This window comes from Alternaria triticimaculans (genome assembly GCF_023758025.1).
Source record: "Alternaria triticimaculans strain BMP 0046 chromosome Unknown scaffold_4, whole genome shotgun sequence".
Lineage (NCBI taxonomy): Eukaryota > Fungi > Ascomycota > Dothideomycetes > Pleosporales > Pleosporaceae > Alternaria > Alternaria triticimaculans.
Window position 1 is genome coordinate 758,202 of NW_026055961.1, and position 24,969 is coordinate 783,170.

Genomic DNA, 24,969 nt, shown 5'->3' on the forward strand with positions numbered 1-24,969 from the left:
CTCGCACTCTTCCTCACCTCGCCTTACACCCAATCTGCCCGCACATCTACAACACACCCAAAACCCATACACGCCGCGCATTTGACCAACATGGAGGCTCTTTTGCGCCAGTCGAAGTCCATGTGCCCGTTCTTACACAAGACGTCACCCGCCACGCTCCGCTCCCTCTCTACCACGACCACGGCGGCGGCCCGCCAGGAGGTTGCCCCCGGCGCTGGAAGCATGTCCAACCTCCAGGTCATCGCTCGTCGCTGCCCCATCATGGGCAAGGCGCTTGCCGTCCAGAGCTCCCGCAATGGCAACAACGCTCTTGCCGGCGCTTTCGGCGGTGTGCGTGCTTACCACACCCGCGTGAACCGCGCCAGGCTGCACACGACGGCGTCTAAGGAAGCCCAGGCTGTGGATCTCGAAAGCCTGAGGGGCAAGCAGGGTACGAAATTCCAACGAAGCCGAGAGACCGCGTCTTGGAGGTAGCAGAAAATGTCGAACTGTAGGCTAACATCGCCCAGGACCACCATTCCCGCACGCAGCCCTGAAGCCTGCGAACACTAAGCCCTCGAATGTCGCATCCGCATCCGCCCCGCAAGCCGCTACGTTCGATTACGAAGGCTTCTACCACAATGAGCTGGACAAGAAGCACAAGGACAAGTCGTACCGCTACTTCAACAACATCAACCGCCTGGCCAAGGAGTTCCCGCGCGCCCACAAGGAGTCGCCCGAGGATAAGGTGACGGTTTGGTGCTCCAACGACTACCTCGGCATGGGCCGCAACCCGCACGTCCTCAAGTCGATGCACGAGACCCTGGACAACTACGGAGCCGGCGCCGGAGGTACCAGGAACATCTCCGGACACAACCAGCACGCTGTAGCATTGGAAGACACGGTCGCGAAGCTTCACTCCAAGGAGGCTGCGCTTGTCTTTTCATCCTGCTATGTAGCCAACGATGCGACGCTTGCGACTCTCGGAAGCAAGTTGCCCAATTGCGTCATCCTCTCGGACAGTCTGAACCACGCATCTATGATCCAAGGCATCCGCCATTCGGGCGCGAAGAAGATGGTCTTCAAGCACAACGATCTCGCAGATCTTGAGGCGAAGCTGCAATCGATTCCTTCCGAATACCCCAAAATTATCGCATTTGAGAGTGTGTACAGCATGTGCGGCTCGATTGGTCCCATTGAAGGAATCTGTGATCTCGCTGAAAAGTACGGAGCCATCACCTTTTTGGACGAAGTCCATGCTGTAGGTATGTATGGACCACACGGCGCCGGTGTTGCTGAGCATCTCGACTTCGAAGCCCACAAGGCAGGCAGGCCCCAAGGCACCGTTCAGGACCGTGTAGATATCATCACTGGCACACTCGGAAAGGCATACGGCTGCGTTGGCGGCTACATTGCTGGCTCTACCAAACTCGTCGACACCATCCGCTCGCTCGCTCCTGGCTTCATCTTCACTACTTCGCTCCCACCCGCGACCATGGCAGGTGCCAAGACCGCCATCGAATACCAGGCCAACTACCAGGGCGATCGACGCCTGCAGCAACTGCACACTCGTGCAGTCAAGGATGCATTGAACGAGAAGAACATTCCCGTTATCCCGAACCCTAGCCACATCATTCCGGTCCTTGTCGGAAACGCCGAAGTAGCCAGGAAGGCGTCCGACATGCTTATGGAAGACTGGGGCATCTATGTCCAGGCCATCAACTACCCTACCGTTCCTGTCGGCCAAGAGCGCCTGCGCATTACGCCTACCCCAGGCCACATCCGTGAGTATCGCGACCACCTGGTCGAGGCCGTTGACGCTGTCTGGAACCAGCTCGGCATCAAGCGCACAAGTGAATGGGCTGCCGAGGGCGGTTTCATCGGCGTCGGTGAGGCTGGCAAGGAGGAAGTAGCTCCTCTCTGGACGGACGAGCAGCTCGGTCTGACTGACGTTATCAACGAGATGAAGTCTGGCCAGGGTGCGACTGGAATTCTCGAGGCTGTGCTTGAGAATGAGCGCAAGGCTACGGCCCAGGCTGTAGCTGCTGCGGCTTAGGTATCTTGATCAAGCAAATGCTGGGAAGGTCTGGTCGCTCGTTTTTTGTTTGAGACCTATGTAGTTGGACGACGCGTTAAGAGCGCAGCGAAATTTATCTATCATTCGTCTGCGCAAGTATATCGTCATAATGCATATTGCCGTGATGCTTGAGCCTTGTGGATTTCGAATGTGCCTATGGTCAATACGCCATAATAGCATTGACGAATGAACGAGATTGTGCGACCATGTGTTTATTGTAGTCTGAAGTGAGGGTGAAAACGTGTCTTGCTATTGTCTGGTGGAGGACGGATGGGGAATGCACGGTTGCAGCCTTGGGTTCACGTCAGCCATTGCGCTAGTAGAGCTCCCAGGGTTTGAGCCTCACGAAATCGAGACACGCTCCATCATCAACCCGCGCCCGCCCCAACGCGACTCCCCGATTTGGCGCTGCCAACTCTCCATCAACCTGCCGCCTCATCCAGTCCTTACACTAATTGTCGACTGCGGCGCGCGCCTATCCATCACCGACACCCCGGCCCATTCGCGAGCCAGCGCCGCATGCTCTCCACACATTGCATCGACTCTCTTTTCGCGCCGGTCTCTCGATCGTAAGAGGGTGCCATCATGCCTCCTCCACCTAAGCGCAAGCGGGGCGACCGCACTTACTCCCAGGACGACGACCGCAGCGGACGACCGTCGCCGCATCGCCCCCAAAACCTCGGACTCTCGCACGGCCAGCAGCAGCAGCAAGCCAACAGCCCGCGCGGCGGCGGCGGTGGTGGCAGGCGTCAGAGCAGGAACAATGGACGCGGCGGCAACTCGAGTGTTCCGCAAAGTCCAAATGTCTCACACCCATCGCCGACTGCCATGTCTCCACCCGCAAACACATTCCCATTGAGTCGGCAACCTCAGGCCGCACCATCCACTCCTGCGCCGGCGCCCACTCCGTCACAGCCCTCGACGCCTTCTACACCGCGCGAGGTTCCAGCCAGCAATGAGTTCCTGACACCAGACCGCGTCGCTCACTGGAATGGCCAGGCACGCGACGCTGTGGTGACGGCTGCTGTGGCTGCCCAGGGTGCAGGCGACCGACTCACCCTCTCGGTCATATTCACTGAGATCATCGAGGCGTCGATGGGCCAGCTGCTAGACGCCAGTGAACTGGGATCCATAATACGCGACATCACATCCGCCCCAGCTGACGACGAGCTCGACCCAGTATCGACGTTTCTTGACACGCTGAGCACGCTGAGCACGCTCACGCAAGATGAAAGCAAACACGCGCTCGTACGGCAAATGCTTGTCGCAACCGACATCGAGCCCGCGCGCATGCGAGCCGAGCTGGAGAACGACCTCTTAAAGTCCCTAGGCCTCGTCCGTGACAGCTTCTCTAAGATGGCCGTTCGCAAAGCAACCCACGCGCTGTACCGACAGTCCAACTACAATCTCTTACGCGAAGAGACCGAGGGCTACTCCAAGCTCATGACCGAGTACTTCACCACCGTGAATAACGAACCGCCTACACAAGAAGTCGTCGCCGAGACATGGCAACGAGTGAATGCCTTCATTGGCGCATTCGATCTGGACATTGGAAGAGTCCTCGATGTGACACTGGATGTGTTTGCGAATCTTCTGGTCAAGCACGGAAGGTTCTTCGTCAAGCTGTTACGAACGAGCGCATGGTGGCCCGAGCTACGTGGTTTCGACAACATCACCTGGGACGAGGCAGAAGTACCCACACTTCCTCAATGGGCACGACCCGATGCGAAACAGTGGTACTACACCGATGAAGAGAAGGATGAACAATCACGGCTACGAGAGTCGCGCGATCGCAAATTCTGGCAGCGTGTTGGCGAGTTGGGTGACAGGGCAGGCATCCAGGCATACTTCGAGCTTGGAAGCCGTCGTATCACTGCGAACAACCGGCAACCAGACCAGACACTACCCGCAGAGGGCGCGACGCTGTCGAATCAGCAGGCAGCTCGGAAATGGGCCGACGAGTGGATGGAGCAGACCAAGACACTCCCTCCCTCAGGAAACAGCATCGCCGCTCAACTGCTTGGCTTCAAGCTTCAGTTCTACGCATCCGATGTCCGCGATGCCTCCGACGAGCTCCCCGAGAACCTCATGTACCTGATTGCGCTTCTGATCAAGATTGGCTTCATTTCCATGCTGGATCTCTACCCGCATTTGTATCCTCTAGAGGAAGACATGGCTGCACACAAGGACAAGCTCCTCAAGGCCAAGAAAGAGAAGGAAGACAGTGAACGAGGTGCAGTCGCCAATGCGCTGACAATGGCCGGCGCACTGCCCGACGAGACCCCCGGCCCGCCAGCTGTTTCTCGTCTTAGAGATGCTGAGAGCAGGTCCAAGTCGGATACTGCACGAACCACGCCTACAAAGTCTGACGAGCCCACCGATAAGAAGAAAACCCTACCCGAACCCAAGGATCAGAAGTTCACCCTCTTGAAGAGTTTACTGTGCATTGGCGCACTACCGGAAGCTCTGTTCATCCTTGGACGCCATCCTTGGATGCTCGACGTTTACCCCGAGCTGCTGGACCTCATCTTCCGTCTGGCGCATCACTCTCTGAGCAAGGTTTATGAGGAATCTAGGCCAGCTGTAGCCGAAGAAACCGTCATCGCTACCAAGGGTGCTGGCAACCGGGGTATTATGAGGCCAAGCGATTACGTTCCTCGACGAACTCTACGATGGGCTAAGCCTGACAAGAAAGATCAAGATGGGGGAATTGATTACAAGTTCTATTGGGAAGACTGGGTCGACAGCGTTCCTGTGTGCCAAGAGGTGGACGATGTGATCAAGCTCTGCACTAGCCTTCTAGGTTTGGTGGGACCAGAGTGCGGTAAGGATAGTGTCCTCCTGACCAAGATCATACGTATCGGAAAGAAGAACCTAGCGGACAACCCCTCCGAAGCGAATCGAAAGCGATGGGTCGACTTTTCAGCAACCTTCATTGCACCCGCAATCACCTTCACCGGTAGGAATCCTGGAGTCATCAATGAGGCTTGGGATCTGTTCAGACATTTCGATACAGCCACTCGGTATACCATCTATCAGCAGTGGTTCAACGGAATGCTCAAGCCAGTGATCAAGACAGCTTTCAAGCAAGTCGAAGTCGAAACCAGGAAGACCCTGAGCCGCGTTTCCGCCACCAACACTAAAGAGTACGGTCGTAAGATTGCCAAGATCTCGTATGCCAGCCCCGGAATCGTCTTCAGGACCACAGTCAAGCAGTTGGTCAACTACCCCAACATGATCACTGCTTTGGTAGAGTGTAGCAGGTATCTTACCTTACTTGGATACGACGTCCTGACCTGGACGCTGGTTACATACCTTCTGAGCCCTGACAAAGAGTCAAATCAAGAAGATGGTATGCTTTCTGCGCCGTGGCTGAAGAACATTGCTACCTTTGTCGGCAAAGCTTACGCAAGATACAACCTGATGGATCCTGTTCCAATTCTGCAGCTCACGACACACCAACTTCTGAACGCCCAAGGCGAGCTGTACATGTTGGACGTTCTCGAGCAGATGGTTAAGTCCATGGGTGGCATCAGCCTTAGCGGATCCGTCTCGGAGTCGATGGCTCTGGCGCTTTGTGCAGGCCCTGCGCTCCGCACTTTCACCTTGCAGTATCGCCTAGCCGACAACCGTACCCAGGCTGCTCCGTCCGCAAGGCGTCTGGTCAGGTGTCTAAAAGAGACGGGTCTTGGACCACAAATCCTCATCGCGCTTGCGCAGCACGTAGAGGCGTACATTCACCGCAACGACCAGCTCGATGTACCCGACAAGCCTGTACTTTTCACCGTCGACAAGTTGCGCTCCGACATGCTTCAGTATATGGAGCTCCTCCGAACATACCTCTCTGTGGACGACTTTGACGCTGTTTTCCCTTCTCTAGTAGAGATGATAGCGGACTATCACATCGCGCCAGATGTTGCTTTTACTATCGCTCGTACGAGCATAGCAGCCAAGGCTAATGCCTTCCGGGTTGAGCAACGCTCGAAGTTAGTTGTCGATGCGCAGACGAATGGCGATATCGCCATGAGTGGTGTGGAAGAGGCGCCAGCCGTCAACGGAGAGCAAGAGGCATCGAAGGCCATCGAAGACGTGGAAATGAAAGATTCTGCGGCGCCTGGAGATTCCACTGTCGCTACTTCAGATAAGCTGTCTTTGGCCGATGTACCAAATGCGGAAATTGAAGGTCTTGCGAGCCAGCTCAAACAACAGCTACCCGACGCCTTCGGCGACTATCCTTGCTTGTCCTACTACGTCACCTTCTGGCAGTTGTCTCTGCCAGACGTTGTCGCTGATGCCGAGAGCATCAAGCAGCTATACAAGGAGTCGATCGAAAACTTGGAGCGACAGCTGCCCGCCCCTGTTCCCGAGCGCCGCGGCTACCGACCCAACGTACCCAAAGCTGATTCCGAAGCAACGAAGAGTATCAAGGAGAACATTGCCAGGCTTAAGGAAGAACAACAAACTGTCACGAAGAACCACGCTGCGACGCAGGATAGTCTCCGCGTTGAGTTGCGCCGATGGTTCGAGGGTATTCCAATGATGGGTCCGCAGTGTGACCTCCTGCACAACGCTCTGCTCCAGGATTGTTTCATTCCTCGCAGTCGCATATCTCAAGAAGACGCACAGTATGCGTTCTCTATGCTCATCTTCATGCACAGCTCAGGCGTGCCGGGATTCCGCATGAGCAGATTACTGGATATGCTCTTCAACGCCAACAGACTTACGTCCATCATCAGCATGTACACCGAAGCAGAGTCCTCATCTTTCGGCCGTTTCCTCGGTGGCATCTTGCGTGAGTTGCAAATTTGGCAGGAGAACAAAGATGATGCTTTTGTCAAGCGCGCCCAAGGTTCAGAGAAGAACCTTCCTGGCTTCGGCAGGGGCTACGACGGAGAACGGAACCCGACAAGCTTCTTCACGTACGATCAGTTTTGCATGGTCTTGTTTAAGTGGCATAAGGCCCTCGCGGCTGCGCTCAAGACATGTCTGGAGAGCGGCGACTATATGCAGATGCGTAACGCCATCAACGTCCTTCACGCACTGGGTACCAATTTCCCTAGAGTGAAGAGCTTGGGCACAGAGCTGAAGGAGACGGTTGCTCACTTGAAGGAGGCAGAGGAGAGGCAGGATCTTAAGAGGGCTTTGGAATCTGTTCTTGGTCCCATCCTCAAAGGAGAGAAGCTCTGGCAGGAGGACCATGTCTTCCGCAACGTGAGTTCATCTCCATCGACACGTCCACGACAGCGAACTAATACGCCTCAGGTACCGGCGCCTCCTGGACTTCCGACAAACGGAAGTGAGAAGTCGACTGCGGAGAAGGGCAAGACCCCACAGCCGCAGGACACGAAGCTCGACGCATCTGCGCCTGCCTTTAAGCCAAAGCCCGAAACGTAAGTTTACAAATTGCGCCCACATGACCAACGGTGAAACTGATCGACGTCTTCCAGAAACGGTACCCCACTACGCGAATCAAACGACAGGTCGAAGCATGATAGCACAACACCTGCGCCTTCGAGAGACAGAGAACCATTCAGGCCAACGCCAAAAGCCTCCGACAGTAGGCCTTCCACGCCATCACAACCGGAGACGGGTTCTGGCAGGCCTCCAATCAAGGGCCCTCCGATGCATCCATCGTCTGTTCCGCTGCGACCAGATAACAGAAACACGCCCGGTCACAACACCCCAGTCGGTAGAACGCACGCACTGCCAACACGACCAGACTCGCAACCGAGGACACGACCATCGGAACGCCCCATGGTCGACCGTACGCCAGAGGCCGTGCATGGTCGATATGACAGTCGGGGTCCCCCAGCCGAATATGGCCGACTAGATCGTACGGCGGATGCTGCACGTCAGCGTGAGGCATCGCCAGGTCGGCGCGGTGGGCGACCGCTACCTGGTGGCAGAACACCCGAGAGGATGCCTCCAGCGGCCGAGCATCGCGAATGGTCTGGCAGAGAACGCGATTACGATTACGATGAGCGGGCTATGCGAGCACCTCCGCGAGATGGGCGAGCGCCTGCGGTACGACCGCCCACATGGGATCCAAGAGATCCTTACGATGCGCGGGATTCACGTGAGCGTTCTGATCCCCGAGGTTATCCTGCACCTGCAGCAACGGAGCCTCGCAGGATGCCGTCTACTTCATCATTGGCCAACGAATACCGCCGAGATGGTCCCCCAGTCAACGCCCCGTATGCTGCGGAACAAAACGACAGATCTTCGCGACTCCCACCGGTGCCAGTCGCAGCCAAAGAAGAACCTACAGTCAACCCAGCGCGTGCTGCCTTGATCAATCAAGCAGAACATGGCAGACATGGACCACCGAGGCCTGACCGCGACAACCGTGGCGAGCGAGATTCTCGTTTGAACTCGCCGCGTCATAGCGATGATAGACGTGGTGATGATCGTCGAGTCGACGATCGCTTGCCTCCTGGATATCATGGTCGGAATGATGCGCCACGGGATCCTCGGGATGAGCGTCCTCAGATGCCACCCTCTAGTGGGCGAAACCACCGTGAGGATCCAGGAGCCAGTGCTCCAACGGGTCCGCGTGGTGGTCGCAACGAAGCCGCTGCAACATCCCGGGCCTCGCGGGAGATGTTCCAGCCTACACCTGGACCACGGGCACAAGACCCCAACTATGGCCGGCTGAACCAGCCTGCAGAGCCGGCGCCGCCGCCATCTGGCCCACGCAGCGATCGAACATCGCAGCCTTCAACACCGAGTGCGCCCACCGGCCCCGCAGCATCACTACCAGCAGGCATCCATCCTAGTAGGTTGGCACACATTGAGGGCAGAGCACCAAGCGGGCCACCACTTCAGACCAACATGCCGAACGCTCCAAGCGGTCCGCGTAACGGAGGTCGCGCTCCTCAAGGTCCTATACCATCATCACCAGTTGGTCCTCGACCTCCCACAGGTCCCGGAGGACCTAGGAATGCCGGTAACCCACTACGAGCCATCAACAACGTATTGACTGGAAACGCACCTGCCGATCGATCAAGCGAACGCAATGCACCTCACTCCAACCCTCCGGTGCGTGGTCGCGGTGCTACTCGTGCCAACGGCCCAATGGACGGATCAGACATGACGAGCCCAATGCCACCGCCCTCGCTTGATTCAACGCCCAACCAGCACCCGAGGAGCAGTCGAAACGACGAAGTACCGAGCAGGATGGAGGGCGCTCCACAAGAAGAAGGCCGTTCAGAATCCCGCAGTCACCGACACCGATCAGGTCGCGAGCGCTCACCTGATCGATCAGGCCGCCATCCGGAAGAGCGAAGCAGCCGCACTGCCCCTTCTGAGCGCGCAGAGGGCGAGCGTGGCTCCGACCGCGGCCGCGAGAAACACGGCAGCAACCGAGAAAGCAGCCGTCGCGAACGCGGCGAACGAGACGGCGAACCGAGATCAGGACGCGAGCCTCGCGAAAGCAGCAGACGCGAGCGCGGCTCCCGTGACGACGGACGCTCTTCAGGAGCCAGGGAAGAAGGACGCTCGGATCGGAGGAGCCGTGGTGGCGGCGGAGGAAGCAGCCAGGGAGACGAAGCACGCAAGAGGGGACGCGATCCCCAGGATCAAGCCCATGGAGATACCAAGAGGAGGCGTTAGATGCGCCCTATATCAGCATCAGCATCAGCACTTACGAGTTTGGCGTGGATGAGGAGGGGACACGACACTTGAAACCAACAACACAACTTCATCAACAACAACATTTTCAAGAACAAACTCTACTTCACATTTTCTTCTTCTTTTTCTTTTCATTGTAATTCTTCGATATTTGGGACCAAGAGGGAGAGAAATTGTGCATTGCGCGGCGTTTTTGCTTGTTTGTTATATGCCCGCCCCGCCCGTACAGACGGAACTTTAAGGCATTTTACGATACCCCGAGGACGGAACTTGGTTCTCGAGCGCATTACAGAAAAAACGGATGAGCGGGAGATTTGCATCATTAGGAGTTTTGATTGTGCGATTTGTTAGGAGATGGCTGGATGGGTTTCCGGTTATCTTTTTCTTTCTGCTGTTTGTAACATCATCATGCCGAAGAGGAGACAGAAGGCGGAGAGCGAGGAGTTGCGGATATGAGTATAGATATTGAGTGGTCGGTAGTCAATGAACGTGGAAGATATTCTGAACATCCTTTTTTCATGAAGTGTGAGGTCGGCGAGAAGAGAAACACATTGATACACACTCCCATCTTCTGTGTGCATCCACGATATCTCACAAATACTAACCACCCCATTTCACCCGCAGAAAACTTTCCTCCGCGGACTACAGACCCGCCATCTTACATACATGCATACATACAAGCGAGGCCCGTCAACCGATTTACCCGCCTCCGCGCCTTACTGTAAAATACCTCGGTCCCCCTGCTCCTGCATATGCTGTGGAGACTCCGCGGCTCTGGAACGGGCGGTAATTCTGCCGCCCGCTTGCGGGTGTGGGGCGATGGCGGCTCATCGTTCTGGAGGATCGGATGTAGAACCGATGTGGAAGGTGAGATGTGAGTGGTTATGTAAGGGTCAGGTAGGGGTGGTGTGTTGAGGCGACGTTCGGCGGGTATAGGCCGTGTGGTATGCATTTGGGGTCGCTCAAGTTTGTTTGTCTTTTCGTTTCTGAGGTAGAAGAGGGTTAGGGCTTGTATGGATAATTTGTGTGTGCATGATGCAGGAGGTGGCTTATGGGATTGGAACTGGTATATAATATGACTTGCCTGGGGAAGAAGATGTGAACTGATTGACGTCGAAGTTTAGCCAACATGGTGTCTCCATCCATTCAACTTTTCATCAGCACTCTCGCAGCTGCTATAGTTTCTGCTATACACTTCACCGCCCCGCTCAATCAAACATACGACTACATCATCGTGGGAGGAGGCACATCCGGCCTCACAGTCGCAAACAGACTAACAGAGAACGGAAAGCGTAAGTCACAATCCCCCATCTCAACCCCATACCCTCTCATCCTAACAAACCCACCACAGACACCGTCCTCGTCATCGAATACGGCAACCTCGTCAACGACCCCAGCATACTTGTCCCAGCCAACACCCTAAGCTTCGCCCCCACCCCAGAGCGCTACTTCAACTTCACCCCTGTCCCCAATCCTGGCCTCAATAATGACACCACGAGCCCTCTCGCAGCCGCCATAGTAGGTGGCAGCAGTGCCGTGAACGGCATGTTCTTCGATCGCGGCAGCGCCGCCGACTACGATGCATGGGAAGCTCTCGGAAACAAAGGCTGGGGCTTCAAAGACCTGCTTCCGTATTTCAAGAAATCTGTTACCTTCACGCCGCCGACTGAAGATGTAGCGGACAAGTACAATTACACGTGGGATATTGAGGCGGCATATGGCGGGCATGGTGAGATCCAGGTATCCTTCCCGCCGTACCAGTTCCCCGGTCAAAACCGGTTGTGGGATGCGTGGAGGGAGATTGGTGTGGAGAAGCCGAAGGAAGCTGCAGCTGGGAATGCGATTGGTAGTATTATGGCGCCGAGTGCGTTGGATCCGGTGTTGAGGACGAGGAGTTATGCTAGGACGGCGCATTATGAACCGTATGCGAAGAGGCGGAATTATCATCTTTTGACAGGGTATCAGGTGACTGAGATTCTGGTCAAGGAGAGTGGGGAGCTGGAGGCTGACGGGGTGCGTATGGTTAAGGTGGGAGGTGCGGAGAAGAGTGTTGTGAAGGCGAGGAAGGAAGTTATCGTTGCGGCGGGTGCGATATGGACGCCTTGGTTGTTGCAGTGCAGCGGTATTGGTCCAAAGAGTGTCCTCGAAGGGGCTGGTATTGCGGTCAAGAAGCATCTTCCTGGTGTAGGTGCAAACTTCCAAGATCATCCCTTTGGAGGCAGTGTCTGGAACTGGACGACCAACCCATATTTTCCCACCGCTGGAGCCCTGGCAACGAACCAGACCTTCTACGCCGAAGCCGAGAAAGAGTACACACAGTCGCGCGAAGGTCCACTTACGACATCGCGATGCAACCAAGCTGCCTTCCTACCCCTCAAGACCGTCGATCCAGAAGGTTGGAAAGCACTTGTCAATGCTGTCGCGGCTCAAGACCCAACTCCCTACCTCCCGGCCCGATATGATGAGACGCTTATTGCAGGCGCCAAAGCAATACACAACATTAACGCCGCATACCTCGCACGCGACGACGCTGCAGCCTTTGAATTCACCTTTGCAGAAGGTCCCATAGGAAACGCTGCGATAATGCGCCCCTTGAGTCGCGGCACCGTGAACATCAACCCAACTGATTCCGCGTCAGGCCCACTGGTGGATTGGCGCACCTTCTCTAACCCACTGGATATCAAATTCGCCGTGCAAATGGTGCGCTTCTCGCGCCGCTTCAATACTTTGTCTTCCTTCTCTGGTCTCGGCGCTGTTGAACTCTCGCCTGGATCCAATGTTACGAGCGATGCTGCGATCGAAAGGTATTTACGCAGTACAATGGATCCGACGTTCGTTCATATGGCGGGTACGGCGTCGATGCTTCCGGAAGAACTTGGCGGTGTTGTGGGAACGGATTTGAAAGTTTATGGCGTTGGGAAGTTGAGTGTGGTCGATGCGAGTATTGTTCCGTATCTGCCGGCCACGCATCTTTGTACGACGGTTTATGCTATTGCGGAGAAGGCGGCGGATGCTATTAAGGCGAGGACGGGGTGGGATGACTAGGGGCGATGGCGCAGTGTATGAGTCGATTGGATATGACGACCATTCATTCCTATCGATGATAGTTGTTGTGCCAATTGTGAATTGTACGCCTGACGTGAAATTAGCGGTGTCAGCGATCGTTCTGATATGCCCGTCGTGTTCAGAGGATATGGATTATTTCGCAGTCTTCATCTATATCCTTGCCTGCCATGAAATTTTTGCATTCACTGCGTTGGAGGATCATCAAACCAACTCTTCGATACTCTCGCCTACCAGCATTGAGCTGGGTCAAGACGAGATTTATCATCTCACGGTACCCGTCCTCGTCTTTCTGCACGAGACAGGGCACGCACCAAGCTTCATATCCATCGGACGAGAGTTGATGGGTGCGAACAGTTTCACTAACAGGACCTTTCGGAGCTGACTGAATCTTTGTGGGCAGTCGGCTACCCGAATAGCGTTTGAAGATATCCTCGTATACTTTCACCGCATCTAGGTAGACACTACCGACGAAGGACCTCGTGGATGTGTCGAACGCATCAACCCACAAAGTGCGTGTCTCCTCGTCAACTACAGGGCGGTCGTTTTGTTTCAAACTCGCTTGACGTGGTGCCAGAAATATCCGCCGCATTTTGGTACAGACAGACAGTTTAGCGGATTCGATGTAGCCGAAAGTTTTCGGCGCTCCTGGTAGATATGAAACGTCCACATCGACGACTTGCATTTCTTCTTCTGGAAGGCGATCTAGGCGAGGCTTGAAGAAATCCACACACATACCATGCGCAGCGGCCCAGGACCAAGTCGGCGCAAGGTAACCAGGAAAGTTCTCGGTAATGGACCTTGGACCATCCCTGCCAAACATATCATTCCGCGAAGCAACCCACCAGCATAATCCAACTTGCAAATCTTCTTTCCACAAACCCATGACATAGGTGAGATGATAATTTTTCCCCATAAGACTTGCCAAGCCTGCAACTGCAAGCAGCTTATCGGAATCAACACTTAAAGCCCTCCGAGTGTAGTGGGCAACCATATCGTTCCATACATCGAAGTGATTATCTCGTCTGTTTTCGTACGATGAAGTCGGGAGCTTGTTGAAGATGTCTGGACGTCTTACTATCAGCCGCATCGCGTTGTTGGTTTGATAACACATGTTTCTAACGGCTTCTTCCTGATCACCATACGTTGACATACACGGAGCGCTTTCGCGCGCGAACGTCGTTACGCAAGACCATTTGACTGCGTTAGTATCAAAAGTCAGTAAGCGTCCTGACAACACCTCCTCTTGAAGAACCCATCCTCTTGTCTCCAAAGCACCCCGACGGTATGCTACCGGAGGCTGGATCGATATGCATTTTTGCATCAAGTTGCTGTTCTGTTTTAGAGCTATACGAACGTTACAGGATTTGCTGCCCCGGGCGTCGCGTTTAAAGAAAAGACCTGAATCTGTGTTTGGACCATTTGCTGCGAATATCGTCAACGCCGAATGTCGGTATATGCCCCCCATCTTAGCCATTTCATTCCCCACGTCTTCAAGATCATCTTGTATGATGCAAAGAGCATCTATCCATAAGTAACGATATCCAAGAGACCTGGTAACCTGAATAGCCTCTCTAAAGGTTTTGGGCATTGTATCATCGAGTGGTAACTTTTGTTTAAAACGTTCATATGAGCCAGCGCCTAGGGTAGATAGCATTCTCTTTCCCTGCCCCCAGCAGTAACTCAGAGTTAGGTACTCTGATCTCATTTCCTTGGTCTCCGTGATACGAGCTTGGCCATCAGTTTCGATTTCGATCACCCGGGTGGGTAGTAACGGTAGCATTTGCGGCGAAACTTCCGTGTTACAACAGTGGTGCCCCTTTTGACAGTGCTGGATCCATGTGTTTATCAAATCCATGTTGTCGTCGGATCCTGTATGATCGTCGAGTGCTGAACCGATGGGATTATGTTGCTCTTCAGGGCGTGAAGAGAGAACGCAGGAGAGATCGAGCATGGTGCTTACTTTGTCTGCACCCCGTGTCAGCTAGGCTTATCATACATGTTCATCCGTTATACCAGAGACAGGCTTGTGTATCCCGAGTGAAGCTAATCGTTCTCCATAGCGCAGCTTCATTTCGTACTGGAAAGAATCTTGCAGTTCAAAATCCTTGTCCCAAAGGGACTTCATACAGAGTAGAATAGGTGCAACTTCGGGGTCGTTGTCGCGATGCGCATGAGCAGCCCCGGCGTCGTAAAATAGTTGAAACCAGAACATGGCGCAAACTCGACATCCTTGACCGGCCGAGAGTTCTAACGCTTCTCTCGAAGGCTGATGCACGCTTACAAGTTCCGTGTCTGGATCGCGGACGAAGTCTGGGTCAGTTAACCAATCGGCATCCTGCACGCTGACTTCGCGAACGGGTACAAAAATGAGATTTTCGCAAAAGTGACATAGCATGGCGTAAAGTAATGCTAAAAAGGAGAGCTTGAAAAGCGCAAAGATGATGACGGAAAGGTTACCGACAGTGAGATGGAGGTAAATGACAACAACAAATGTTGAGTAGGGAAGGAACCGAGGGGGCTGTGTACACATGACCAGGCAGCCACGAACGTCATGCGCAGCAACAGCCAGCCTCATTCATATAGTAGAAAATCTCATACCGCCAAGACTACGATAAAATAGCAAGAACAGATCACCGATAATAGAATGCCCACCAGCGCTTAACGGACATTTCGCAACACCCGCAGACGAGGCTGTCATCAGTCCAAGAGACGCCTTCACTCCCACTTTACGACATGCATGATCATGCATCAGTTGTTCTTTTTCTCTGCTTTCAGAGGCCGTAGAATCTAAAGGGTATCATATCCATCAATCATTGACACGGCCGTATCACTCATCGCCCACTACTCCTGACCCCAAGTATCATCATCCCCAATCTCGCCCACAATCTCCACGCCCTGCTCCTCCTGAAAAGCAACCTGCTTATTCTTCCCCCTCTTCTTCTTGCCCTTCCCATTCTCTTTATTCGCGCCGTCACCAATCGGATTCCCATCCTGATCCACACCCGCAAGCTCCCTCTGGCGTTTCCTCTCCTGGGCTTCCGCTTTTGCCTTGGCGATTTTCTCCGCATACTCTGCTTCCTCCGCCGCCATTTCGCGCTTGATCCTGTCCGTGTCGGCGAAAGAGGCCTCGGTCTTTTCCGATTTCTGTAGGAACGTATTCCAGCCATCGCCGTTGATCTCGCAGCGGCCTTGGAGAGCGGCGCGGATGTCGTCGGGGTTGTCGCGTTCTTCGCGGGTGAATTTGGTTTTGATGGAGCGGCGGGTGAAGCCGGGGAACATTTGGGATATCATCTGGAAATCGGTGCCGAAGGATCTGAGGCCCTCGTAGAACAGATTCGTGAGGTCCGTGGTCCAACGTCGTCCTTGGCCGGGCAGGAGGAACTCGTTGGGGAAGCGCTTGTTGTTCTTCATGAAGCTGCGGGTTGTGAGGCGTGCGGTGATGTCTTGGTCTTCAACGACGGTCATGTCGCTAATGAGACGGTCTGCGTCGCCCTCTCGGTCGATAAATACAGTGGTGGGATCTAATTCCAACTCGCCTGCTGCGTTCGCACGATACCTGGGTCCCGCTTCAACCTGTGAAGCCGCCAGCTCCGCTCCTGCTTCTGCCAAAAGTCTGTCCTGTTTTTCTTGATCTGCTTTCGAAGGGATGTTCTTGTTGTCTTCTTCTCTTCGACGTTGCTTAACGGCATCCCAATCGATGGTACGCATTTGCTTTTCCCGTGAAGACAGCTTTCCAACGCGAAGATCCCGGGCTGCTAGAGTGTCCATATAGGTTTCATTGGGGTCAATCGTCTGGTCTTCGGCATCGGATGGTGTGGGCTCTCGTGGCGGTCGCCCCTTCCGTTTCTTCTCCCTGACTGCGCCCTCTTCGCCTTCAACTCCATCGACCTCTTCGCCTTCTTCGCCCTCTGGAGTGGCCCTTCTCCTCCTCTTTGCTTTAGGCTTGCGACGCACAGCTGCTGCTACAATCTCATCTGCTATGCGGCCGACTTCATTTTCTGGGCCTTCGACGACCTCGCTGCTCAGAGCCCCCTTGTTCTTTCTTGGCTTCCTGGCTTTCTTCGCCGGCGCTGGAGCTTCCTCGCCATCTTGTGTAGCGGGATCGGTGACCTTCTTTCTTGCACGGGGCTTGGCGGCAGCTCGCTTCCGGGTGGGCTGAGCCTCTTCTTCGTCTTCCCCTTCTTGTTCAACGTGTTCCGCATCTGGATCTGCTGCAGGGGCCTTCTTCTTGCGTGGCTGGCGAGGCTTTCGAGTCGGCGCCGCAGCCGCAGCCTCTTCTTCGCCCTCTGGAGGGTGGTTCACCGCTGCCCATGGAAGCTTCCTCCTCTTTCGCGGTTGTGGAAGGGCCTGGGCATCTGCAGTAGGGGCGGAGACATTCGGGTCGGCAGTCTGTTCGCCGGCGTTGTTCGCTGGTGCCGGCGCATCGACAGCGGCCGTAGCTTCGACGTCTGGGTGTGATTGTGCAGCTGCTTCATTGTCTCGTTGTACCGACTGTGACGGGCCCGTGGTATCTCCTCCAGTTGCAGCGACATCTTGACTCGCTGGGGTGCCTAATTGTACGGGTGGTTCTATACGACGCCGCTTGGGTGACCTGCCGCCATCGCCCGCATCTTCCAAGTATTGGGTAGTGAGACCCCGGTCTGTCGAAGGCTGTACAGCGACATGGGGCTCTTTCTCGGCTTGCGTCTGTGTTTCTGTATTGGTAGATGCTGGGGTAGGCAGTGGCTGGGTAGGGTTCGGGGTCGGTTGCGGCGGCGCTGTAGAAGACTCGGCTGTACTGGGGACAGCTTGGGCAAGATTTTCTGTGGCAGGTGCTTGGGTCGCGGCTGGTGTAGGTAGCTCGGCGGTAGTCGGAGGCTCAGTCGCCGGCGCATTCGAGGGCTCTGGTTCGGCCTGCGAAGTCTGCGATTCGGCAGGCGCAGAAGGTGTAGGAATGGGTGCAGCAGCAGCGGCTGGTCGTCGTCGTGCGGCTTTGGGTGCGAACTTTTTGCCCGTTGTATTCTCTGGCCATGGCTTAGCAGAGTCGGCGCCGTTGCATGGGACGACTCACTATTAATAAAAGAACTAAAGGTCGCCGCCGCAGGTTTAGGCGCAGGCGCTTTGTCGCTACCGGCAACTGGCGGCTGGTTGGGAGCGTCGTCGGCAGCCATGTCTATGCAGCACTCGTTCACGCCAGGCTCTGGCTGCTCGCTCTCTTCCTCACATTGGCGGGCAGTGGTGGGGAATGTGCAGCACGCAGAGGGTCGCGTCGACAGACACAGACCACGCCCTAGCGCGACACTAGCTCTTGGCAGTCCACCTGGGCTGCTAACGAACTCTCTTCGCTCGACCTCCTCACCCACCGGCCTCACACGACACACCCGCCCGCCTGCCGCTGCCTCTCGCCCGCCCGTCTCCTGCGTGCCTGCCATCCGCTCCTTCATCTCCCTTTAATGACCTGAGAGCGCGCGCGTCTTCGCTGCCCTATCTCGAAGCCGGCGTCTCCTCGATGAGGCTCGAAGCCAGGACCGTCGCACCCCCATCGCTTGACGCCGTCAAGATGGAGGACCGAAAACGGCCCATTGCCGACGACGCTGCTCCTCCCGCTAAGAGGCAAGCCGTGACCGTCAACGGTGCTCGCTCCCACCCAGACGCTGACTTGCCGTGGAAAGATGACATCGAGGTTCGCCCCCCGATCACCTCCCGCCCTCCTCCCACGCCCACGGCGCACACACCCGCTGACCACTCGAATCTACAGTCGTTCCAGAAAGATGCCATTCTGCGCCAGATGCGCGAGTTCAAGCGCGAGAAGGCTACCGTCGAGTCACAACTGAACGAGCTGGAGGGCCGCTCCAAGTACCACGACGACCACCTCCGCACAATCGACGCTTGGTTTGATCAGGTCAGTATACCCCTGGAAGTTGATTGAGGTGATGCTAATTGCTGCTTAGCTTATCGATGAAATCAAACTCCTGGGCGCCGAGAAACTACCTGCATCATCAGGCGACTCCGATGCCTCGCAGTCGGTACCCGCTGCGCTTCTGTGCGAGGACACCCAGACGTTCAAGAAACATCTCTCGGACCGCAAAGAGAAGATCCTTGCATCTCTTTCCGATCTGTTTGCGAGATATCCCGCAAGCAGTCCTGAGGTTGCGAAACTTCAACAGAAGCTGTCGGAACTATTGGTCACAGAGAAGGATCACGTTGTGCGACTGCAACGCGTCACTACCGAGAAAGAACAACTATCTGACCGGTTGGACACGGCTACTCATCGCTACCTGGTCGCTGAGAAGAAGCTCGATCGCTTGAAGAGCGCCCAAGTTCAGAAACTCGAGCAGCAGGCGCACGGCACAAGCGCACCTGCGAAGGAGGAGGCTCCATCTACCAGCAACGGAACAGAAGCCGTCAATGGCACCTCACCCGGACCGATCAGTGAAGAGTTGGAAACTGCAAAAAACCAGGCCATAGCCGAGGCAGCCAAGAGGAAAGAGCAGCTTGAGCAGATCGAGCAGGAAAACAAGAAGCTCACTGAGGAAGTTTCAGCATTGAAGGTCAAGCTTACCGGGCTGTCGGATGATGATTATGCAAAGACCGATCTCTTCAAAGCTATCAAGAACCAGCATGAAGACGTGATCAAGCGAATCAACAATCTCGAAGCCACCAACATTTCTTTGCGGGAAGAAGCGCAAAAGTTCCAAGCAGAGCGAACAGCCTACAGGATCAAGGTGGACGATGAGGTGCGCGCTAGTTTGGCAGACAGTGCAAGCCACGTTTCGCAAGCGGAAGCGAACTGTGCTCGCATTCGAAACGCTCGTGACGAACTAGCCACCAAGAATAACCTCTTGGAGGCCAGCCACAAGGATTCCAAGGATTCTATCGAGCAGGCGAAACAGCTTGCGAGCGCATGCGACAGCCGCATTGCTGCACTCGAATCGGAATGCGAGCGACTGCGACTCCAGATTGCGGAGCAGCAGAGTTCAGGAGATCAAGTAATGTCTGCCGTAGACGACTTGACACCGGAGCAGCTGCGCAGCAAGATCTCCAAGCTTGAGAGCCAATGCAAGATTCTGGGCAACGAACTCCCGTCCATGGAGTCGGCATGGAAAAAGGCGCAGGCGATCGCGAGCAAGAAGATCACCGAGATTGCTGCGTGGGAAGAGAACATTGCCAAGGCACATGCGGACAAGGCCAAAGCGGATCAAAAGTTCTTCGCAGCCATGAAGACCAAAGGAGAACTCGAACAACAAATCCGCATCCTCCGTGCCCAGGCTACCAAAGCCACGGAAGTAGTGGCGCAATTGAAAGAGGCGGATTCCTTGAGCCGGTCACTGGTCGACAAGCTAGAGAAGCAATGTGCGGAAATGCGATCGCAAATGGACGATCTTTCTACCCAGCACCGCCAGCTGCAACAAAAGGTCAGCGAGAATGCCATCACTTCCGAGGGTCATGTCAGCCAGATAGCGGAGCTCAAGAAGGTCGTCGAGGCCAAGGACGCGACATGTCTCGCGGCAAAGCACGCCCAACGCGAATCGGAAACCGAGCGAGACAAGCTTGCTGCACAAGTGACTGGACTGGAGAAGCAAGTGCAAATCTACAAGAAGAAGAGCACAGCCAACCAGAGCTCTGAAGTGTCGACGATGGAGCTGTTGATCCAGTGTCAGATCTGCAAGAGCAAGCTCAAGAACACGGTCATCAAGACTTGTGGGCACATGTTCTGCGACCAGTGCGTGCAAGATCGACTCACCAACCGCGCGAGGAAGTGCCCGAATTGCGGCAAGGCCTTTGGCAGCAACGATACCATGCGCGTCCATTTGTGAGAGCTCTGCAAGCCGGATACCCTTTTCTTATTCCTTGCATTTTGCCACATGTACATCACCAGCTGCATTTCCTTCAGTACCCTTTCTTACCAGTTTACAATAGCGTTGAAGGCGAATTTTGAGGCCATGCACGAAGCAGTGCCTGGGACGTTGGTGTTTTGCGGGTGGCTTTCTGCCAAATTCATGGCGTTGGAGTTCGGCAGCGCAAGAGCGCGAGACAATGTACGATGATTGTTGCGATGCATGTTCAGACGACATGTGTTAGCATGTTTTACTAGATGCACGGAGTTCGTCTCTCGGTCGGCAATGTTTCCGCGGATGGGTTTAGATAAATTCCGTTGGCTCTGTGGAGCTCAGGCCTGGGATGGCCCAGAGAAAGAATGCAAACAAAGATACCATGTCCAATTTATGTTATATAGTGTGATTCTATAGCCTTTGACTCACACTGGGCTGGTACCTTTGCTCGGTGCACTAGCCAAAGCGTTCATTGCCAGCCAACCATAGGACAGCTGTCGTTTCAAACTGAAAGCCGGATCCGGGATGTTTAAGTGGGTGGGCCCGTGAACGTAGGGATGTAAGGCTGAAGGCGCAGGGTATGACGTTCCTCGCCGTTGCCCCACGCGACAGGCTACCATAAACACCCTTGAACAAGACTACTATAACCACGACCGCAATCCGCAACAAGATCCTTTCAGACAGCACCTCTTCAGCACAAACTACAACAACTGCAAATTGCTACACGATCTTGGAAACGTCTATATCTGAAAAGTTTTGATTAAGTCTTCCGCCTTTACATCAACCGCAACTACCCTACCGCAATGGCCACCAACGTCCTCACCCCTCGCGACACCAACGCGCAAGTCAAGCCCATGTCTTCTCCAGAGAAGGACGCCGAGAAGAAGGACTCCAAGAGCCTCGACTACCACCGTCAAGTTCTGCAGTCGCGCCTAGACAACGGACAGTGAGTTCACACATGTTCATATCCCACTGCGCATCACTAACGATACTCCAGAGAGCAGAAATTTGTCTCGCCGTCTGACGACATCATGAGCCCCGCTACACAGAAGTTGCAGGCTTTCAAGACCAAGCACGCCATGAAGAAGTAAGTCGCTTTGCACTGTATATCAGCAATGGAGTGTAGACTAACGCACGTCTAGGTCGAAGCCGCAGACGCTGTTTAAGAAGACGAGCGCGAAGAACTTCGAGTCGAACAAGGGCAGTGGCACACTCATGTTCGCCGATATCCCCAAGAAGGACGCAAAGGAAGAAGACGCGTAGGCTCAGGCTTCCAGTCATTCTCGTTTAGCGTGTGCAGCATCGGTTTTCTTCTCGAGCGCAATTGTCATCTGTATACCCTGTTGCGGCTTGGATGCCTTTGGATAATGGGCTGGTTCTGGAGTTTTGGTTACGGATGAATGACTACGAGGCTCACGACTACATATATTGATGAGACAAGACGAAATGGAACAACGTTATCATACATTACTATCTTCAGACTAGGTTCTATGCATGTGTAAAGCTGCATGCGCCCGGATGGATACCCCCGTCTATCTTGGGAATAGTCGCCGAGGCGCATGTTGTACCCTACTCTAGCCGCATCACCGTTCCCACGCACACGATGACACAACCACCGTCGGAGCAAGAAGCCGTCCAAGACGAGATAGCCGATCTCGAAAGACGGCTTCAGGATGCAAAAGCCCGATTGAACCCAGATACCGTCGCAGCGACACCTTCAACCCCCGCAAATGACGCAGGTCCGTTATCGCTACACCCACCCTCCCATCCCCCAACCTAACACCCCCCCAGCCCTCCACGCGCTCCTCCTCCTCGCCGACTCCGCCCTCCCCCTAGGCTCCTTCGCCTTCAGCAGTGGTCTAGAATCCTATCTCGCGCACCACAAGCCGTCGCCGCCGTCGGCATCACAGTTACCCGCGTTCCACACCTTCCTCCGCTTATCGCTTTCAACACTCGCAAGCACATCGCTGCCCTACGTGCTAGCCGGGTACCGCACGCCGCAAGCCATCGAGACATTGGACAATGACTTCGACGCGAGTACACCGTGTACCGTTGCGCGACGGGCGAGCATAGCACAGGGCCGCGCGTTGCTGGCGGTTTGGGATCGCAGTTTTAGGGCGCAGTATAACGTGCCTAAAGCGACGACGTCCGAGTATGCTGAGAACGGGGGAATGGGCAGTGAAGCTGCGATTAAAGCGCTCACGACCTTCTCCGCTGCACTGCGCACTTCAGAGCATATCAACGTGCATCTCGCGCCGCTGTGGGGTCTCGTCACGAGTATCCTGGCTGTTCCGCTGCAACAGGCTGCGTACTTGTTCCTCTTTTCACATGCACGTACTGTGGTTAGTGCGGCTGTGAGAGCGAGCGTTATGGGACCGTATCAGGCGCAGGCGGTTCTTGCGAGCGCGGAACTGCAGGATAGGATTAGGGGGCTGGTGGATGAGGGGTGGGATAGGACGGTGGAGGATGCGGGGCAGAGTGTGCCGGTTATGGATCTTTGGGTTGGGAGACATGAGAAGTTGTATTCGAGGATTTTCAACTCGTGAGGAGTTGTTGGTGAGTGGGTCGCAAGAGGTAGCCGGGTAGCCCTAGAGCGGACGGGTACGGGTGCTACCTTAAACTTTTTGTGGCATGTACGTCTCACGTCTTGCCGTTGTAGCGGATGCGTCAAGCCTTGCATCCCAAAGTTACTAAATTTACGAGGTTGATGGTGTTCAGACAGACTTCTATTCCAGCCACTCGTTGTCCGATCATCACCTCGTGGGCTCTCGATTCGCGCATGAAGAGCTCGGCTTACGGCGCGTGACTACGGTGCCGCAACTGCGCGGCAAGGCAACGATGATAAGAAAGTTATCTTGACATGTTTGCTGTTTCACAGGAGCACAACTTGCTGGTTAATGATGCCCTTGGAGGGACTTTCATGCTTAGTTGAATCCACTTTACATTCGCAGTGCTGGCACCATGTTCCTTTCAATCCTCACCAACTGGCTCACAGCCACCACCTTCTCTAATCCCTCCAGCAACGCACTCCAATCGCCTCTCTTTGATCCCGCTAACAAGTTCCCGTGGATCCAACGCTTCGCCTCGATCGGCGACTCCTACGCCGCAGGACTAGGTTCCGGCACACGCCTCGACTGGTCATGCTCCCGCTACACCTTCTCCTACCCCAACATCCTTCAAACCACACTCCTCGGGCCCAACCCAAACCGCACCCACCAGTTCCTCGCCTGTTCCGGATCTACCAGCACTGAGATCTTGGAAACCCAAATCCCAGCCTTACAAGATAATCTCGACCTCCTCACCATCTCCGCCGGCGGCAACGACATCGGCCTAACACCCATACTAAGTAACTGCATCTACCAATTCTATCTGTCGGGCGAAGATGCGTGTCAAACAGCCATCACAGAAGCACGAGCTCGGATAGCGAATGAAACAGAACTCTACCACAACGTCACACTCCTCCTCGACGCCGCAAAACCGAAGATGAACCAACAACACGGTGTGATATACTACACAGGCTACGCAACCTTCTTCGGCGCCTCAGACCCCACCTGCGACAACGTCACGTGGGCCGTCTGGAAAGACGTCGAATGGACAAAACAATACCTCACGCGCGCCCTACGCCAGGAGCTAAACGACATGGTCCGCGCCGTCAACGCCATCTTATTCAAAGCCGTTAGCGACTCCGGTCCAAACGTCCGTTTCATAGATTATGACGCGGAGGTGATCAAAGCAAGGGGTCGCTACTGCGAACCCCACATCCTAGAACCATCTCCTAACCGCGCCGGCCTCGTCTTCTACGAATGGAACACCGTTGATACAGGGGAGAATAGGACTGCGTTGCAGAATAGGACGGGCGGTGATGTACCAAGGGGTTCGTTTGAGGCGGAGATTGCGAGGGATGTTGGTAGGACGGTGGAGGAACATCCTGGGTGGGAGTTTGATCCTAAGAAGGGGTTTGTGGATAAGGGGAAAGGGGTGGAGGTTGAAGGGGGATTGGGTGATGGGATTCATTGGTTGTTGCCGGATAGCTATAAGAGGGTTTTTCATTTGAGGCCGGGGGGACATGGGATTGTGGCGGGGATGGTGGTGGGAAGTTTGGAGGGGGAGGGGAGGGGGAGGGGTGGTGAGGTGGGGGAACTTTAGGTTTGTTCTACATCTTGAACAATAGTACCAGTATCAGCTTCCTCTTCCTCAGCTTCCTCTTCCTCAGCTTCCTCTTCCTCAGCTTCTCCTCTCTCGACTTCACCCACACCATCCCCATCCCCATCCAACTCACCATCCCAATCCCAATCCACAGCCTCTCCCTCCTCTTTAACCCTCCTGTCCATCTCCCTAATCCTCCCTCTAACATCCTCCAAACACTTCCCCAAAAGATTCTCCCCCCACCACTCCCTATACCCCTCC

At 55.0% G+C, this 24,969-nt stretch overlaps 7 protein-coding genes across 7 annotated transcripts; 6 read left to right on the forward strand and 1 right to left on the reverse strand.

Moving 5' to 3' along the window:
- Positions 1–90: 90 nt before the first annotated feature.
- ALV1 (5-aminolevulinate synthase, mitochondrial) lies at positions 91–2,035 on the forward strand (the record flags this gene model as incomplete). Its single annotated transcript, XM_049364468.1, has 2 exons — positions 91–430; positions 510–2,035. 2 exons carry the CDS (start codon positions 91–93, stop codon positions 2,033–2,035), a joined length of 1,866 nt encoding a protein of 621 aa, XP_049223546.1.
- Positions 2,036–2,641: 606 nt separating this feature from the next.
- On the forward strand, positions 2,642–9,667 carry J4E78_003835 (uncharacterized protein; the record flags this gene model as incomplete). The annotated part of the gene is made up of 4 exons (XM_049364469.1): positions 2,642–7,267; positions 7,319–7,446; positions 7,504–7,536; positions 7,591–9,667. 4 exons carry the CDS (start codon positions 2,642–2,644, stop codon positions 9,665–9,667), a joined length of 6,864 nt encoding a protein of 2,287 aa, XP_049223547.1.
- Positions 9,668–10,814: 1,147 nt separating this feature from the next.
- J4E78_003836 (uncharacterized protein) lies at positions 10,815–12,730 on the forward strand (the record flags this gene model as incomplete). Its single annotated transcript, XM_049364470.1, has 3 exons — positions 10,815–10,819; positions 10,847–10,977; positions 11,037–12,730. 3 exons carry the CDS (start codon positions 10,815–10,817, stop codon positions 12,728–12,730), a joined length of 1,830 nt encoding a protein of 609 aa, XP_049223548.1.
- Positions 12,731–15,592: 2,862 nt separating this feature from the next.
- Positions 15,593–17,901, reverse strand: J4E78_003837 (uncharacterized protein; the record flags this gene model as incomplete). The annotated part of the gene is made up of 2 exons (XM_049364471.1): positions 15,593–17,754; positions 17,802–17,901. 2 exons carry the CDS (start codon positions 17,899–17,901, stop codon positions 15,593–15,595), a joined length of 2,262 nt encoding a protein of 753 aa, XP_049223549.1.
- Positions 17,902–21,365: 3,464 nt separating this feature from the next.
- On the forward strand, positions 21,366–21,825 carry J4E78_003838 (uncharacterized protein; the record flags this gene model as incomplete). The annotated part of the gene is made up of 3 exons (XM_049364472.1): positions 21,366–21,508; positions 21,560–21,649; positions 21,705–21,825. The coding sequence occupies 3 exons, from the start codon at positions 21,366–21,368 to the stop codon at positions 21,823–21,825; spliced, it is 354 nt and encodes a 117-aa protein (XP_049223550.1).
- A 340-nt stretch (positions 21,826–22,165) lies between these two features.
- Positions 22,166–23,108, forward strand: J4E78_003839 (uncharacterized protein; the record flags this gene model as incomplete). Its single annotated transcript, XM_049364473.1, has 2 exons — positions 22,166–22,301; positions 22,354–23,108. The coding sequence occupies 2 exons, from the start codon at positions 22,166–22,168 to the stop codon at positions 23,106–23,108; spliced, it is 891 nt and encodes a 296-aa protein (XP_049223551.1).
- A 415-nt stretch (positions 23,109–23,523) lies between these two features.
- Positions 23,524–24,708, forward strand: J4E78_003840 (uncharacterized protein; the record flags this gene model as incomplete). Its single annotated transcript, XM_049364474.1, has 1 exon — positions 23,524–24,708. One exon carries the CDS (start codon positions 23,524–23,526, stop codon positions 24,706–24,708), a length of 1,185 nt encoding a protein of 394 aa, XP_049223552.1.
- Positions 24,709–24,969: the final 261 nt, after the last annotated feature.